The 20,030-nt window shown below is 33.9% G+C and overlaps 1 protein-coding gene across 2 annotated transcripts in view; it reads right to left on the reverse strand.

Moving 5' to 3' along the window:
- The window catches only part of NCAM2 (neural cell adhesion molecule 2), a 531,010-nt gene that overhangs the window by 46,794 nt on the left and 464,186 nt on the right, over positions 1-20,030 (reverse strand). For both annotated transcript variants that reach the window (XM_078452862.2, XM_078452863.2), the window contains exons 13-15: positions 13,991-14,110; positions 10,248-10,369; positions 493-673 (exon numbers count right to left, since the gene is read on the reverse strand). In XM_078452862.2, the coding sequence (XP_078308988.2) occupies positions 493-673; positions 10,248-10,369; positions 13,991-14,110 (423 nt within the window). The remainder of the gene's footprint in view (positions 1-492; positions 674-10,247; positions 10,370-13,990; positions 14,111-20,030) is intronic.

A 20,030-nucleotide genomic window follows, 5' to 3' on the forward strand; every position in this document is an offset into this window, starting at 1 on the left:
AATTCAACTTGTTTGATCCGTTATGGATGGTGTCATCTTTGACTGCATTTTCCCAAAAGTGAAGGACCAGCCTTCACGTGTTTGGTAGAGATGTTGTCTTCTTTACAAAAGATTTTCTGGTCTCAGAAGAAGTCTTTCATGTTGATTTTTGACACTTCACTCTTACCTTCCATCCTGTCCCTCTGTTCGTTCTCTCCTCACTACTTCAACCACTGAAATTGTCATGGTGTATTTACAAGTTAATAATAACCCCGTGGCAAGAATGATTTAGGAAATCTTGAGTAAGACATGTCACAATAATCATGATTGGAACTCAGAATTTACACTTTCTTCTATAAAATTATAGAAGAAATATATATAAAAATATCCTTATATATATACAAAGGTATATAAAATTTTCCTTAATTGAATATTAAGGAAAAATCCACAGGAGTTGCAAAAAGTTGGTATCCTATTTGTTTTCATCCTAAGAAAGCATAGAGTTTTGCTTACCTTTAATAATGTTGGGCTTTGGTGGCATGCTGAACTCATAGACTGTCGGTTCTGAATATCCCAATCTGTTGGCGGCTGTAATTTGAACTTCATACCCCATTGTCCACTGTAGATGCTCCAAAATAATGTGGTCTTTATTTCCCTGAACCTTTTTCTCTAGCCACTGATCTTCTTTATCTTTCTGTAGAGGCAACACAAATACATTTTGTAAATACCCATACACTTAAGTTGTGGTTTTTAAAAAATTTAATTTATCTTCAGGTGGAACAAATAGTTTTATTAATAACAAAAAAGATATTTTACCATTGACAGGGATAAATAAAGTTGCTTTATCAATGAAATCATTTCTAAGAATTTTCTATAAAAAGTGTAATGTTTTTATTTTAGCCAAAGGGTGATGATTTCATAATTAAGTCTTGACAATTCAGTGGTTGATAATTCATCTTTGTTGATTTTATTTTTATTTCACAGACATCAGTTTGCTGTTTAGCCACTTTTTGACTGGTCATATAAACAGAAAACATTCAACATGATTTATAGAAAAAGCCTAGTATATCCATTAAATTAATTGCCAGAGACTATTGTTTAAAATTTGAGGTGTGTGTTGGGGGACATAAAATGTAGCCTGGATATTTTTTATATATGTAATTTACCACTAGTATTTTTATTATTCTGGTGTTTTAGATTCATAGTATAACAACATATAAGAAAAATTATTACCTGTTAAAAATGTTACTAGCATCAGAAAAAAAAAATGTTATGCTCCCCTTAAACATACTACACTTAAATCCTGATTCTTTTTCTAAAATAAATGCTTTAAATAACATATTTCAATTACCCTTTATTTGAAAAATATACTATGATTATAATTAACACAGAAAGTTAATATATATATATATAATTTAATTAATTATATATAAAGATTATATATATGTAAAGAGTATATATATATATGTATATGTATATATATATATATAATTTAATGAATTAAACAATTTTAAACAATGTTAACATTTGGTTGTGCCATGTTAACCATTTAAACACTGGCAAGTTCCTTAACTTCTTTGCTTTATTTCTCTCATCTCTATTACAGAATAATAGTAATCAGCTGCCTTTGTCAGCTTTCATATGGGAGCAGTGAGGAAAATCAAGTACTTTGGATAGTCCAGGGCCTTAGGGATCATAAGCACTTAACTAATGACAGCTATTATTAAGGAGAACCTATTTTCATAATAACTGCATGAAAATAAAATAATATTTTTCTACAATGATGTCTTTAATAAATCATTACTGCAATTGTAAACTTGAATTTCCCAGAGACATAATTGTAAGTAAATTAGAGCCTGGCCATATTAATAGATAGGTAGATAGATAGATAGATAGATGATTGATAGATAGATAGATAGATAGATAGATGGTACATAAATGACATGTAGAAAATATTATATATTTTTAACCTCAGAGACAAGCCCAGTATTACTTTATGTTGGGCCAATATTTTTACAATGTGTCTTTAACAATAAAGCATAACAATGTTTCCCGCATTTATGATGAAAAATGAGGATTTATGCTTCAAAATCAAGTTAAGTGCATGACTGCATTAAACTGATGGACTACAAACATGAATTATCCATTCAAAGGAGACAAGAAGACATTATTATTTTGATGCCATACAATGATTCTATTTTCCTACTTAATTATTTTTGGTTACATAGAAGTTTTTAATTTTTTTTATTTTGCACCACCTATTACAAAGCCTATTTTGATATCTCTTCTAAAACTAAAGATACTAACACCCCTAATGAAGCCATGGGTTTCAGGAAAGCACCTAAAAGTTTAGGATAAACAAGAAGCATTTCCTTTGCTTTTTGAAACTTATCAATGGATTAAGTTTATATATTGTTTTCCAGTACTATTTAAGGTATTATGAGATGTACTGAAAGAGCATTGGAAAACCGAATAGTTTGGGCCAGGATATTTGTAAACTGGAAGTCACTAAATGACTAGCAAGGCTAAGAAAAGAAGTAAGGTGTGCTTTTGAAATGCTTAGGACAGCTGTACCAAATAGCCATGATTTTCCCAACACCTTTCAATTCATTCATCAATTGTTCATTCAGCCTCTATTGGGGAGTGGGGCTATACTAGAACTATGAACACAATAGTGAACAAGACATATACAATACCCTCACCTTGGAGTTTACAAGCCAGTCCAAAATAAAGACATGAGCTCTTTGAAAGACCAAGGATGCTCTGGGAGCATTAAAGAGCATTAAAGAGTACAGGGACTAGGAATGTCTCCTCTGGGGAAGTGATGTCACCCTCAATGGAAATAACAAACTCCAGTGCCATTTTTCATTTGTCTTAACCTACTTAATAAAAAGAAGCAATCTTCTTTCACAGAAGTATAGATGCAAAAATAAACACAGATTGAAAATCTCAGAAAGATGCACAACCACTGAGAGATATAAAAATGTACACTATAGGTTCATTATTTTCAGTAAATGTAAAAACACTGTAAGTATTGACCAAAAACCTAAAGCTAAAAACATTTATTCAAAAATAATTTTAGATGATATTATACATATATGTGCATATACATATACATCCATACATAGACTCAATAAAATCTATATAACATAAAAATCTGATTATTCTACACTGTATATAGGAAGGAGGGGGTGAGAAGCAGGTGAACTGAAAGGTTAGATAAAGACAAGAGGTATACAAAGGACTAGAGAGTTTCCCCTACAGTCTTCATTTTATTCCAATAAATTCCATAAATTCTATGTAACTATTTTTATTCTCATCTTGGTGAGAATGAATATTTTTGTGAAGATTCAGAATCAAGTTTTGCTTTGAATCTTAGTGGAGAGGTGGATTACCCAGGATAAAATTTATTCTTCAGAGGGATGGATAGACTTCATGTCCTTCACGTAATCCTCAAAAAGCCTATTTCTGGGAATTGAGAATTTGAAGTGAAACTTCCTGACAAGCACAAGACATGCAGATAGTCTCTTTTGAATTACCCATCATTTAACTCTTAATTGTTGAAGCCCTTAGCATGATAAATTAAAAGCCCCTCCATCACTTTAGATAGTTGGACTGATGGCATAAGGAACCAAAGGGAGTTCTAATATTTCCCCCAATTTAAGTCAATTTCATTTTCCATTCAACATTAGACAAGGAGGCTTTTTAATCCCCTAATTGCTATTCCCAGGGAATAGGAAAAATATTAAAGTGGGTGTTACCAAATACTCCCCTAGGTATCAAAATCTCAATTATCCATTTGTGGAGTGCCTAATTTACAGAATTTAAATGCCTAGGGAATAATTTAAGATAATCTAGATGCAAAATGTTCCCCTAGGTAACTTAATGAGATGATTTGCTGAATAGGGCTATTATTAATAAGCCAATTAAATGTTGAAGGGCAGCTACTGAAAGAAAAATGGTCATTTTGTTTTGATATAGCTTCTCTTAAGCAATCTTTTTTTTCTTTTCTTTTTTTTTTCAGAAAATAGATACTGCCAAATGACAGTTAAGAGCTTTCCTTAATAGTTATTTTAACATCGTAATATCAGCATACAAGGAAATATTTGCCATAACTGTATGGAGAGGAGAACTGAGAAGAGATAAAAGAAGGTTTTTTTGTTTGTTTGTTTGTTTGTTTTGTTTTGTTTTGTTTTTTGTAGAGGACTCCTGACTGCTTTTATTTATAACAGGAAGTAATTCACTCATCCTTTTTAAAGTCTCAGGAAATATATGGGCAACATCATCTTAAATGAAAACTAAATAAATATAATAACAGAGGGCAATAGAGGAGGTGAGCTTATACTAACTAGATTGATTTTAAGGTTCTTGTGACTCCCATGTGTTATGCTTTAAGATTTTCTGTTTGCATATAAGGTAGTTTCTGGTTCCTGGATTTCCTGGTAGCAATGATTCAGCTATTCAATACTTGTATGGCTTTACAAAGGGCCCCAGAATTCTCTACAGTTCCGTTCATTACTCTGAATATGAGAGAAGTGATTTAGCAATCATACACACACACACACACACACACACACGCACACACACACACACACACACTCATGCATGCACACATACACCCCAATGTGATTTGAAAAGATACAAACTTTGGAGAGTTTTAGTAAAGTTTCAAATTCTACTTTCTTTCCTTTTAATTGAAGTATAATTGGCTCAGATTGTAATTTCTCGGAGTGCCTGGGTGGCTCAGTGGGATAAGTGACCTACTTCGGCTCAGGTCATGATCTTGCGGTTCATGAGTTAAGCCCCACATTGGGCTCTGTGCTGAAAGCTTGGAGCCTGATTTGGATTCTGTGTCTCCCTCTCTCTCTGCCTACCCCCAACCCACTCACTCTCTGCCTCTGTGTCTCTCTCAAAAATAAATATTTTAAAAATTCCAATTTTTCTTTTCTATTATCCTAACTGATTCAAATTGCCTTTGTTTCATGTCTTAAAGCTTGATAAAATTTTGTAAACTGGACCCTACTACTTAATCTATTGCTAGTCTCCATGACCCATGTGTTTCTTTAGGGAAAACTAAAATCTAATTTTCTTATTCATCACCTTCTGTGTTCTCATAACTCATAAAAATTCACCCAGTGCAAGTTTTTTTTTCTCTTGCATCCATTGCTTCTCATATTTATTAATCTAGTTATACAATTACTTAAAATTGTTCAACAGAGTCTTATTTACTCATTGATTCATTGATGCATTTATTCATTCAGGTAACAAGTAGTCTTTTTGAAGTTATCAATATGAGGATGAATAAAACCCATCCTCTTCACTAGCAGCAAAGAAAAATTATCAAAATCTTAGGACTCTTTAATGCTCATAGTTATTATTTGAAAATATTTCAAACTTATACTGATGGTTTTAAATAAATTTCAGAGTACTCACCTAAACATAAGTTAATCATAAATTGTTAATATTATTGATAATTAATCAGAAAATAAGTTATCTCAACAACAAGAATTCAATTTTACATTTTTTTTATTTTAAGACTTTTTTCAAAATTATCTTTTCCTTTCTATGGCCATTGAGATACAACCTTCCAGACTCCAAATAGCTTAAGAAGGTCAATTAAGACTCAGAAACATATGCTAGAGCAGTGTTGCTAGTCCCTAAAGTAACTTCTTCACAATTGATTTTAAGCAACCAATTTTCTTTAGCCCTTCTTAGCTCAGGAAATTTATTTAATGTGAACACTAAGTGATAGTTATGATCCCATAGCTATCATCAAATTAGGAAGAAAACAGTGAAAAACTCATGGAAGCATGTAAAAAACTATTTATTAAATTATATGGAGTTACATTGACTCTACAAAATAAATGTAAAATATTCTGTACATAAGGTAACTTTTTCATTTTTCCAAACACATTATGAGATTAATAAGCTTGTCTTTATTCTCCAAATACATGGTTTAATCCTACTGACTTACTGTTAGAGACATTAATTTTCCCAAAGAATCCACAGAGACATATAATTCTGCTTTTAGCACTCTAGTTCTGTTCTAATAAATTCTGTCTTTTTTTTTTTTTCAACGTTTTTAATTTATTTTTGGGACAGAGAGACAGAGCATGAACAGAGCATGAACGGGGGAGGGGCAGAGAGAGAGGGAGACACAGAATCGGAAACAGGCTCCAGGCTCCGAGCCATCAGCCCAGAGCCTGACGCGGGGCTCGAACTCATGGACCGCGAGATCATGACCTGGCTGAAGTCGGACGCTTAACCGACTGCGCCACCCAGGCGCCCCTAAATTCTGTCTTCTTAATGAGTAACTGAAGAAAGCCATGTGCTCTATCTACTATATGATAACATAGAATAGTATGTGTTTCCTCATCTACATTAAGTTACACATTCTCTACATTAGGATATGATTTGTCTTGTCCTCATCCCCATGAAATGCAGCTTCAATAATTATATTCAGTGTTTGCTAGAAATCAACACTCGATCTTGTTGTTTCTAGATTATAAAATATCTAGTCCCATGCACATGGGGAGTTGAAAGATAATGTCTAACGAGCAGTCAAGTGAAAAATCCTTATGATGTTGCTTACTTCCTAAATTCCACTATTTGGTTTCCATAGAGGTTATCCAATTAAAGCATGCACTGAATATGGATATATAATTTTTCAAGTTATTCAACTGCAGTTTAGTCCACTGTGAAATGCATGGAGTTTGACAAACAAATAGATGAAGTGGCTTGGAATCATACAAAGAGAACAGATGATTAAAAACCTTTCTGAAATTGTTACTATCAATACAAGTGCAAATATCAAGGCAAATACTGCTACAAATATCTAGCCACCAAATCTTGAACATGCAAGTTTTTAAATGTGAAGAAGTAATCTGTTGAGAAAGAAAGTGTGGAGAAAACTGTTCCTTCCTAAAATCTGCTATTGTTTGGCTATAGTAACATAATCTACATTGAATTATGGAATTTCCTACTGGACCTGTAAAGCTTGAAATTTATAGGATGCAGAAGGAAGAGGAGGAAGGAAAAAAAAAGTAGAAATCTGGAAGTTATTTCAATGTGTGGGAGTAGAAAGCATACCATAAATGATATGGAAAAGAGAAAGTAGATCAGAATGGCTGTACTTTGGAGGCACAGAGTTGGCTAACTGAAGTGAGATGGGACAGTGTCTGAGGGGCTGATATAATCTCCATAGGCAGATTCTAATTCAACCCTTAGTGCTGCAGAACTCTTCAGATTATAAAGTCTTATGTTCTGATATCTGTTCCCCATGCCCATCAAGTTACCCACATTCTGTAAGGTTCAGTTTGCCCATTAAAAAGTAATAGAAAGTATTACTTTGTTTTTTGGTGCAGTTGACATACAATGTTATATGCATCTCAGGCGTTCAATCAACATAGTGATTCAACAAGTTTATACATTATGCTATGCTTACTGCAGGTATAGCTACCATCTTCCCAGACACATCACGTCTCTATTACAATATCATTGCCTATTCCTTATGGTGTGTCTTTTAGACCAGTGACTTAGTCATTCCATAACTGTGTTTCCCCCTTCCCTTCACTTTACTAGTGGTATATATATATATACATATATATATATATATATATATATGTATATAATGTATAAATAAACAAATAAATAAAAATAGATATTCAAGTGTGAGAAATGCCATCTCTGAAACACAAAGGGATGGAGAGGAATTACTTTTATAAATCTTGCCATAGGAGCCTAAAATTCTGTTGCTAAAACAGTGTTCCATCCTAAAGCACTAGTAAGTCTGATAACACAGTCATTGATTATCAGTCAATGGTAGCTATGTTTTAATTATGCAACCAATTATTTTCATTATGATATTTAAAAACAAACCCTCTCGCACTTTTTCAAAGTTAGAAAGGGCTGGGGATTGGAAAGAGGAGGGGTATGGCAAGACAGAAGTAAGATGGAATTGAGAAGGGACTGAAACCTTCTTTTCCTGGTAGGATAAAAAATGATATTTAGTAAATAGCAGAAACAGGGCTTTGCTACTATTAGTTTTGGAGGGGGAGAGAAGGGAAAAAGAATTGAAGGTACAAATTTATTGAAAATCAAATTTGTCTGTGTTCCAATTTTAATCTGCTCTAGGGAACATTTTTGGTTTCAATAATGATCGGGGACACAACTGGCAATATAAAGAGTGGGGGCAAGGATACTAAACATTCTGTAATGGGAGGTAGATATCTGGATGGCCCACTATTCTACTACTCAAAATGCCAATACTGTGTCCTTTGAGATACACAGGATTCATGACAGGTAACCACTGTTATGAACTGAATTGTGTTCCCCCCACAAATTTATATGTTAAATCCCTAACCTCCAATGTGACTTTGTTAGGAGATGTAGCTTTAAAAGTTTTTTTAACGGTAATTCATTTTTAGGAGACAGAGAGAGACAGAGTGTGAGTGGGGGAGGGGCACAGAGAGAGTGAGATACAGAATCCGAAGCAGGCTCCAGACTCTGAGCTGTCAGAACAGAGCCCGACACAGGGCTCGAACTTGTGGACTGCGAGATGATGACCTGAGCCAAACCGACTTGGATTGGACACTTAACCAACTTGGACACTTAACCGACTGAGCCACCCAGGCGCCCCTCCAATATCCAACTCTTCAGAAAGGATATGTCAAACCTCACCTTTAGGTAAAAATTACATTTATAGAAAATATGTTAGACATATTTTTATAACTCCTTATTGCATCTCAATGTTCACCATGGAATTTTATTGGGATTACCTACAAATTCTTATCATCCACCTGTATTTTATGCCATAAATTCTTCTGGGCCCAATTGCGGGCCACAATCTGCATGTGAGGTCTATTCTCCCAGTCCAATTCATGAATTCTGTTCAGGCCTATGACCCATAGAGACTCTTTCCCTTCCAAAGAGTTTCCAGATGGTCAAATAAGAATGGCCATGAAACCTGGCTTGAGTAGCATGAAACAATCAAATTCATAGAAAGACTGGTGAGCCATTCAGAGCTATTTTAGGGTAGAGGCATGAAGCCTTCATAGACAATTAGCCACAAAACACCCACAGCTGCTCATCATTCCCAGCATGAAACCTGCAACAAAGAGGGGTCCTGGCTATTAATCTTAAATTTAAAGGCTGATGTCTAAAATTAATTATTTAAATATGTTTTTCAAAATCAAACTCCTTTTTTACCTAACCTTTAAAACTTAGATATTTGAATTAAAAAGACTATTAAATTTAGAAAATTATGAATTTGTGGGAAAATAGTTAAGATTCATCAATATACTATTAAGGAGCAATTACTTAAAAGACTATAATAAGCTAGGGAAGTATTAAAATAAGCGTCCAGTTAGCATAAACATAAAATTGAGACTGCATTATAGGGATCATCATAAATGTTAATAAATAAACTTCACAAAATTTAATTTAAAATTGTGTTTCACTTTTAACATATTCCACAGCAGACACAAATAATGAATGGTACTTATGGCAAAGTTGTTAAGCGAAGTCACTTTTAGTGGCCTTTGGTATAATTTTCAGCCAAAGGCAAAGTCCACTGGTCTACTTTCTTTACCATTCTGCCACCAGAAGATGTTTTTTATCTCCTACACATCTAAGTCCCGTGACAGGTCTTAGCTGTCCAAGATCCCATTTTAGCTAGTGTTATTAAACTTGAAAAAAAAAAAAAACCTTCTTCCTCAAGCTCAATGTGGCCATACTTTGTTAAATGTTGATTAGGGTTAATTTGTTTTTTAATGAAATGATTAATACCAAACAATTAAGGTATTATTTAAGGCATTAATAACTTAATTCATAAAAATAAAGAAAATAAAGTAAGTATTTTGATACAATAGCTAAATAATTACCTACAATAACTAAAATTCAGAACAGGGGCTTAGCTTGAAGTTACTAATATCAAGCAGAATGGAAAATGAAAATATCCTGCTAAACTTGTCAGAAAAACAAGGGGAAAATGTTACTTCATTCTCAAATGTTGCAAAGTTTAAAAATCACAAGATTTATACCATGTCATTATTCTGATGATCAATGATGCGATTTTACCCAAGAAAAGGCAAGTATTTCACAATTTACAATGATGAATTTCAGCAATGGACAATTAGCAGTTGAATTCCTATGAGAACTGTTTATCATTGTTACTTAATGTGCATTCTCACCCAATATGTCAATGAATCGAATGCAAATTTAATGCAATTTGAAAACATCTTACAAACGATAATAAAAAAGGTACTTACACTTCTATATTTTACAATGTATTCCAAAATAGGAGCCCCTCCATCATCTTGTTTGGTGATACTGAGTTTAAAGCTCTTCCCACTGCTTGGCTGCCCATGTATGGATGGAGGACTTGGTTCACCTAAATAAGCAATACAACATCCTTGATTTTTACACACATCTCAGAAACCTAGAGAAACTGAATTTCAATAAAGAGAACACTGTCATGTAAAAAAATGATTTTAACCTGAATTTACCATTTTTCACTTGCCCTTTGTTGTAATAAAACCCTGATCCTTTCTCCCCACCCAAGAAACAGCAACATTCACAAATCTAGAAGTGACATGACAAAATCATGATACCTGAGAACCAAAATATTATTTATATTGATGTGCAAATGTTCTGAGGATAGTATTGCATTATACAAGCATAAGCTTTATTTCTCATGTTATTAACAGTGCACAATACTATTTATTAATGTAATTTTGGCAACTATTTTGTATATATGTATTACTACAAACATATGAAGTTATCAAACTATATAGGATATATACTTACCAGGAAAGATAATAGTTTAGCTATTATTTATCTGCTTTAATGAGTATTTTTTTAACGAGATACAGATTTGAATACAGAAATTTTATAGTATCCAATCAATAGACATGTGTTCCATCCAATATACATATTTTTTCTTCTGACTTCACGAATATACTTGCCTTTCATGTTTCTTCCCATGGAGGTGGTCTTATAACAAAGATGCTTGTATGTTTAATATGAACAGGATCTACTGAAATATAAGAGTTTTCTATACGAAGGATGCCATCACTGCTTGGCAATTTGGAATGGGAACTCCTTGCTATGTGTCACTTATGTGATGTCCTTCGGCAACACTGGCATCCTCTTCCCCTATTTCTTCCAATTCCTTATAGATATGAATATAGTAATACGGAGGAACTTTCACAGGGTATGCTTTCGTTTTCAAGGTTACACAAACTTGTAGTATTGGTCTAGTCAGAGGAATGTCAAGACAAACTAAGCAGAATACAGTGAAGATGATTTAATGCCTCCAAACATGGAGAATCTAGTTTTATTCTCAGCAGGTTATCTTTTTTTGATATGGTGTTTATAACCTTATGTAGTGAGTAGTTCATTTGAGTAAAGTCATATCGTTAAGGAAATATGCCAGTTGGGTGTGCTGACATGCAAGTAAATGGTAAATAAATGATAAGTAAATGATAAAATAGTCTTTACTAGGGTCATATAGAAACAAAGCAAATAGATGAATTTTGGAGTGATTCTTCATTAAAATAAATTAAATTAGTGTGCATATATTATGACATGACATGATTTCTATTCAATGTATTTTCAATAAAGGAATTAAAATGTCTGTAAAAAGCAGTACAATAATTTCTTTAAAAGACTTAATAAGAGATTATGGGAAAACCTAAATATTATAAAATGGATTTTATACTTGGTTGGTTTAGTATAATTTCTAAATTGAATTTTAGAACATTTGTGTTGTACAGTATAAATTTAATAATATTGTATCATATTATTTTAATAACAGCATTTTGAGATAATAATTATACAGCAGAAACTGCATTTTCAGTTAACATATGTATTTAAAATATTTATGTCTATATATAACCTTTACAATATACTAAATTTGTGGGGCGCCTGGGTAGCTCAGTCGATTAAGGATCTGACTTGGGTTCAGGTCATGATCTCGTAATTCCTGATTTCAAGCCCCATGATGGGCTCTGTGCTGACAGTTCAGAGCCTGGAGCCTGCTTCTGATTCTGTGTCTCCCTCTCTCTCTGCCCCTGCCGTTCTCACGAGCGTGCGCTCTCTCTCTCTCTCAAAAATAATAAATAAACATTTAAAAAATTTAAAAAAACCCAATATACTAAATTTGTGATTCCATTACAGTTGCTACTTCCTTTGAAAGGAAAATAAAGTTCAGAACAAATGTAATGTCTATCAGAAAGGAGTTGATTAAAATAATGGTTTCTATCAGCAATTACAGTGGAATGTTTATGCAAAAGTAATAATATAAATAACAATCAAGAAGTAATAATGGATAATTATGACACATTAAGTACTTTGTATATAATATCATCTTTTTTATTTTTTATTTTTTGAATTTTTGAAAGAGAGAGAGACAGAGTGCAAGTGGGGAAGGGGGAGGAGCAGAGAGAGAGGGAGACACAGAATCCGAAGCAGGCTTCAGGCTTTGCACAGAATCTATGCAAGGCTCGAACTCACAAGCTGTGAGATCACGACCTGAGCTGAAGTCGGTTGCCCAACTGACTGAGCCACCCAGGTGCTCCGCATATATCATTTAAACTTCAAAAAAATCTTGAGAAGCAGATAAAATACATGGGTATTATCAAATAAAACTAAGACCTGACCCTTAAAGTCTCAATGTCTAGGACAGAGGTCTGCAAGTCAACAGCAGGACATTAAGAGATTAGAAGCATCATAATTTTTAAAGAAGAGATAAAAAAAATAAAAAAAGAGTAAAAGAGTAGAGTTTTATGGGTGAAACAACAAGGACGGCGTTCTATGAGTGAAGGGTAGTGTGCCTAATTAAAAGAGGAGAAAACATTGGAGAGGTTAGCCAAGGTCTCACTGGTCCTGCCTTGTTTGGGGATTGATGTGCGGTGACCTGGAGAGAGGAATCAAGAGAGAATGCACAGTACTTTGGAAAGAGAAAACAGTATGACCAAACTCAAGTTCCATCTACTGATGCAGATGGCACTGTGGCCACAGAGGAAGGAGGTATGAGGAGGTCAGGCAGGCAGATGTGTGTGTGGACAGAAGGTGCAAAGGTGAAGGTTGGTGTTAAGGATTATAGGTAGAGAAGGGATAGATCTGTTTATATTTGCGTAAAGTCACTCCAGAATTATTTTGGTTTGAAAATATGATTGTGAGTCAAGATGTATCAGTAGTCATTCTTGGGAGAAAATAATAAGGGGCTGAAAAAAGACATAGGCATCAGACGTGGAGAAAAGAGAAGACATCTGACAGATTTTATGAGAACCAAGAGTTGGTCACAAATAAGGGCAAGATAATTTATTGTGGCCAATTTGACTGTCCTAGTAGGTGTATATAACAAGCAGGGTGATGCATGGATTTTATAACAGTGTTTGTTGAGTCACAGTCAAATTTTCTCACATTTTCAAATAATTTATTCAACATAAAGGAAACAGAAGTCTCTTCAAATTTACCTTAACTTTGTATAATTCAACTGATTTACAACACCCCAAAACAGGATAATAGCAGGAACAAGGCTACAATAGCTAGTCTTCTGTAGTCACCATGGTAATGGACTTATTTAGTGGCGCCTTTTTCTCACAGTTAGGGCCTATATAATTTATGGGATAAAGGCAATGGTCATGTCTCATCAAAAGAATAGAATATTGGACATGTTACATAGTCACTGTTTTTGCTTTCTCACAGACTATAGACTAAACCTTATAATCTAATTAATCAGACAGCAAATGAATAGGACACGTTGCTGATGGGGACAATTTCCCAAGAGTAGTTTCGCTGTGTTTATTGTAGTACACCTTTTCTTTTTTGCCTTGTTCCAGAGCAAAGTTATTTTTATAAATCTTAGATGCCACCATTTTCAGAAACCACTTCAACAAAGACATAATTCACTCCCCCAGAGTATTGAAACACCTCCATGAATTTTAAAATCCCTTAAATTTGCAAGTGAAGAGAAAGGCAACAGAGAGCAAAACAGATGATTACTTACGAACTGGTAATGTCTGGAAGATTTCTACTTTACTGTAGTCTCCTTGCCCTTTTCCATTTACTGCTGCAACCCTGACTTCATAAGTTGTATTTGGTTCCAGGTTGCTCAAAACAACCATTGCTAGAGGAGGAAAAAAAACCAAACAATACAAATATATATGGATGTAAATATGTACATGTACATATATATATATGCTTATGCTTAATAATTTTTAGTAAGTAAATGAATACTTTCATCGTAAATCTTTCCAAAAAATACTTGAAAAAATAGGAAATACAAATAAGAAATGATTTGTGAATAGTCCCCTTCTTCATCTCTATTTGAGCTTTCTCTTATGATACTTACACTCAACAATATATTCAAGAAATAAGAATGATATAAATAAAACATCCTTACTCTGTGCATCCCAAATAATTTATCTACTTTAAATGGATTGTTTTTATGGAACTTTATGGAGATATGGAATTCAATAGACAGAACTCTGGCCTCCGGTATAAGATGTTTCACTCATGTCTGAAGAGTGTCACAAAGCTGACTCTACCACCAAAGTAGATCATTTATTTGATAATCTTAAATCAAATTAAATTAGTTTTTAATGCTGGTTTGAAGGTTGTCTCCTCCTGTATTTTTTTCTGAATTTCTTCTCAATGCTATGCTTTATTAGACTTGGATTCAACATGACACCAAGAAGAGAGAATCTGAAAAAGTACAGGAATGTAAATGCTATCAGAAACATCTCCTGGGTCATGTCAACCTCTTCAATTTGCCAAAAAAAAAAAAAAATCTGGGTACAATTGCGGTTTTCAAAATCTCATATTTTTACAAATTCCTCCGATGAAGCCAACAAAATCCCATAGATGCCTCTATCCTTACTGCTTTCACTAATGAGTGCAAACATTTACTAGTGGAAGTGGCAAAGCCTTGATAAACAATCAAAAGGAAATTATGTCTGGCATACATAATAAATCAAGTGACCAATTCATAATATAAGATATAATCGATCATAAAATAAAAGTTTCATAAAAGGATCATATTTGTAGAGATATTGCTTTCTATGAACCATGACTGAAGATGGTATACATTCAATAAATTACAATATAACTTATTAGCATATTTTTGAAAACTAATTCCATTATAATACAGATTCTTTAGGTGATATTTTTTATTCTACATTATATGAATATACATCATGAATCTGTTTTGATACTTCCTTTTGTTTCATTATTTTCCCCAATATTCATTATCATGACATCTCTTTAGCTTTTTGATTATAATTATTTAAATCTTCATTGAATTTATTAAACTACAGAAAAGAAAAAAGTTTCTGAATGCACATTAAAGATGTTTTTTTTCTAAAATACAGAATTTAAAAAGTATAAAAATTATATATATTTTTTTACATGTATCTGATATATATCAGACACCTATTAATGGAAAAAAGCATTCCACATATCAACCAGACATTATTTAATATAGTACAGATGTTCTAAAACCAGCAAAAAGATGTATTCCCTATCAGCAAAATTTACATTTGTATTTCTCAATTTCTCTACCTTGTAAAAAAACTGAACTTGTTTTTGAGAGTGCATTGCCTTGTCAAAGACTCAGATTATAATATTTGGTGTCAAAGTCAAGGGAGGCCTTGTGGGAAAACACTGATGGTCAGGGATATCCAACTAATTAGAAGTTACAAGGTTAAATGGGAAAACCAAGACCAAGGCTTGCATCCAACTGTTGCTGACAAAGTAACAATCTGTGAGCTTTTCAGGAAACCCAAATCCAGTTGATTAGTGACCTGGAATCAAGGTGTATATAATATTAGCCCGAGGGGAAAAATAGTTGTAACTGAGAGATTAGTGGGTTAGGTCATGCAGACTATGGAGGGAATCAAATTAAAAGTTAGAAAGCCAAGATCCTGAGACAGTGGAAACCTACCGTCCTTGAGAGAAAGTTTCTGTTCAAGGTCAGTATAATAAGGAACTCAAGAGTTTAAAAGTCATCACATCTTATCAATTTTTCCAGTAAATAAATAAAACAAATCTGCAACCAATGTGAACTAGGCTTACTGTTCTGCAGAGATTTTTAAAGCTTTATGAAAGTGTATTTGTTCCTCAGGGCTTGTAACAAAATGCTTAGGCCCTTGGGCAGTCAATATTGTCATGGACCAGTCAGTGTTCAATGTGATATTAAGGAGGAGCCAGTGTTTGATTATCCTTTACTTTACCTTTATGGTGAATGACTTGGGGTAGCATGGGGACATGTAAGATGCAGGCAGGTATTAGTCTGACTACAAAAACCTTTGCAAGAAAACACTATTGTGATGCATGCTTTAAAATCATGAAAAAAGTCATTTGTTTCTGAGCCTCATTCCACCAGACTGAGATTCCACCAATTCCTAGGGCTGAGTTAGTCTCCCAACTTATAAAGGAAGACATTTTTAGTAGATGTCATAGAAACAAAAGTATAAAGATAAACTGAAAGAAGGTATAGATAAAATAATTTGTGACCTGTAAAATCATCATAACTGTGCATCAGTGATCTATGCAAATAGGGATATAATATGGAGACTGTGAGGTAATGCAAATAATGGATATTCCAGTTGTTCATCTTTGACTCTGTGTTTAATGGCAAAATAGTCTGTATTTAGTCTCAGAGATACTTACTTATAAATATTAATATTTACATAGGTATCTACATAGTATGCTACAAATGATATAGGAGAGATTGCCATAGACGTCTTTACTGCTGCCGACAACTTTGATATGTGCTATGCCTCTCCATATTTCTATGACGTAAAGATGGAACCACTACCATCATTTTAAGATCACTGATAAACTGTAACTCAGCCGAGTAGGTGAGAACAATTAGTAATGTTTATGTTTGGTTGTTTGCCTTGACACAACTCAGCAAGAAAATCAACAGAATTTAAATCATACAATTTTAATTGTAAATAAAATTATCTGCAAATCAAAAGTGTGGAAATCAGACCGTTCCTTATTTTAGGTTAAAAGTTGGTAACAATAGAGCTATTAAAGTATCAGAGCACATCACATGAAGGAAAATCGAGGTTATTAGATTAAACAATGGAAACAACAACCCACCTCTCTCCCCCAAAAAACCTCTACATTTTACTTGAATTATCTGAATATTTCTAGTCAAAGCTCTCTCTGGCCTGAACTGTCACCATTCTCCTCTGTTCACCATTTCACAGGGCATGTGAGGAGCTTTGAGTGTCCCTCTATCTCTACCAAAGGGGAAACTCATTTCTTTAATTACATTATAATCAATTCAGAATCAAGTCTCCCAAGTTTCCTCACAGTCTTCTGTTCTCCCTGACAAGATTCTCCCCGGGGTGCCTGGGTGGCTCAATCTGTTGAGGGTTGAGCATCAACTTCAGCTCAGGTCATGATCTCACAATTCCTAAATTCAAGCCCTGCATTGGGCTTTCTGCTGTTAGCACAGAGCCCACTTTGAATCCCCTGCCCTCCTCTCTCTGCCCTTCGGCTGCTCAGGATTTCTCACTCTCTTGCTCTGTCAATCTCTCTTTCTCTCTCTCTCCAAAATGAATAAACATTAAACAAAAACGATTCTCCCCTTTGCCGACTGAGTTTCACAGCAGAGCAGTTTGCAGAGGAGAGAAGCAAAGAGGTTAAATGATGGCTGCATGGTTATTACAAGGCTGGGCTATAACACTCAAAGGTAAAATGGATGGCGGGGCCTCCTAGAGGGCCTTCAAAAATTATAGGGGAGAGGCACGGAAGTAAACCTATGGAAGCAAGTTTTAGAAAGTTTATATACAAGAAGAAGTCAGTCTGTTTTTGAGTTATGACTGTAAGGGTTTTGTACAATAACCCTCATTATGAGGCTTATTAACATTGTGTGAACATAAAGATTATTGTGTGAAACAGAAAGAACTCCATAAATTGGGACCAATTTAAAGAGAGGGAACGGAAAAAAGTCAGGGGAGGCAAAGCCCGTATCTGTAATTTGACTTGCCTTTCTTAAATGAGAGGATATATACATGAAATCATCCACAATTTCCTGGCATATTACCAAACATAGGGTTTTTGAATAGCCAAGGTAGAGCATGAAAGCAAACTACCACTTGAAAAACGAAAGGCTGCTTACTCTATAATAGAGTCATACCTCAAATTATGAAGTTAGTTAATGGAAGACTTTCTTTCCCCAAATGTGCCCATACAATAGAACAAAAGAACCACAGACTGAGGTGTGGGATGGGTTCTTTCCTTATAATTTGTTAGAAATTCAAACTTGAAAATTAGGTGAAAGTCGATCTAGATTACAAACCACTGAAAGTTCTCTAAGGACAAATGGCATAAATTAAGGTATGTTATAGTTATATTTAGTCAGCGTGATTTGGAAATCATAACGTAATTCTTCTGAAAAGTATACACCACAATGAATTTTTCTTTGACATGGCAACAGGTACAGGTTCTATAAAGAATCTGGTTTGCCTCATTAATTTAATGTTGCTGCTTGACTTAAATATAATTGAATTTCATAAATGACCATTTTGTCACCTGGGTATACATGCAAAAGTGCAGCAAATATTGAAGTGTGCAAAAATAATGACATTTAAACTGGCAAATGAAGGAAAACAGAAACTATTTAACATTATTTTTGCAAGTATGGGAATGGCATTGCTAGAGAGAAAAATCTGAAGTTTCATTTTCCCTTTAAGAAGGGAATCAATCAGACTTTATTAAAGGAAGTTGAATAAAGTTAAGTTTTTGTTTGTTCAGGTTATGTATTCTTGTAAATCCCATCCCTACAGCTGTCAAGAGAACCAGAGGCTACAGACTATTTATGACCCTTGTGGCAAAATAAATTACATATTTGCAAACTAATTAGGCTGAGCCAAGTTCTAAAGTGAGATTAAATGTAGCCATGCTCTCTTTGCTCTCTTAAACCTCAGGCCTCTCCACAGCTTTTCCAGCCGGTCAGTGTAAGCAGATAAGGACTCCCTGGGTCTGGAACTGCTGTATCACCCACTGGAAATGAAACTTATTCAGGCTGTCATGAACTGTGAAACATGTCAGACAGCTATGAGAAACCACAAAGCTTAGCTAGGATGGGACTGATGTTTCAAAATTACACTTGCTGCTAATCTTCTCGGTTAAAACTGAAAATACAAAATCCCTTGAAGTTTCTCACCTAAGATTCAGCTTTTGTTCTCTAAACAATTAAAACAAGCCCAAAACCTTTTTTTTTCCTCTTTTTTTTTTTTGACAGAATTATCTGACTTTCTGTAACAGTTTGCAGCAGGTTTAAATAAAAGTGTATTCTATCCATAATGTTCAATTTTTTTTTAATACTTTCACTCCAGTTATTCACTACATACCTACGAAGGACTTGAGGAATTATTCCATTTACCAGTGCAAAGTGTGTCTTTAAGTCTTAACTTTTAAGAAGTTTAGTTCAGTTGGATTTTCATTTGCTTTTAAAAGTAAAATATGCAGGGCGCCTGGGTGGTTCAGTCGCTTAAGCATCCGACTCTTGATTTCAGCTCAGGTCATGATCTCACGATCTGAGATTGAGCCCCACATCCAGCCCTGTGCTGACAGCACTGAGCCTGCTTGGGATTCTCTCTCTCTCTCCCTCTCTCTCTACCCCTCACCCACTCACGCATGTGTGCCCACACTCTCTCTCTCTCTCTCTCTCCAAATAAATAAATAAACACTAAAAATATAAAAAGTAAAATATGCATTTTTGCACAAATCATATTGTGTTTCAAGATTCCATTACTTACAAAAGAATATAATCTTATCTTTTTAAAAGTACCCAAAGACTTCAATGAATCATAATAATATATGACTTGCATGGATATATACTTTTATATATATATATATATATATATATATATATATATATATATATATAAAACATCTATGAACAAATTCTGTGTGATGTATAATTCATATTGATACAGATTGATGCAAAGTAGAAAGAAAAATAATTATGTGGTTTGTATGGGGCTTTCAACTCAAAATGGTATACTGATGACCCTATTTTAAGACCA

The sequence above is a fragment of the Panthera onca genome, chromosome C2, assembly GCF_046562875.1.
Source record: "Panthera onca isolate mPanOnc1 chromosome C2, mPanOnc1 haplotype 2, whole genome shotgun sequence".
NCBI lineage: Eukaryota > Metazoa > Chordata > Mammalia > Carnivora > Felidae > Panthera > Panthera onca.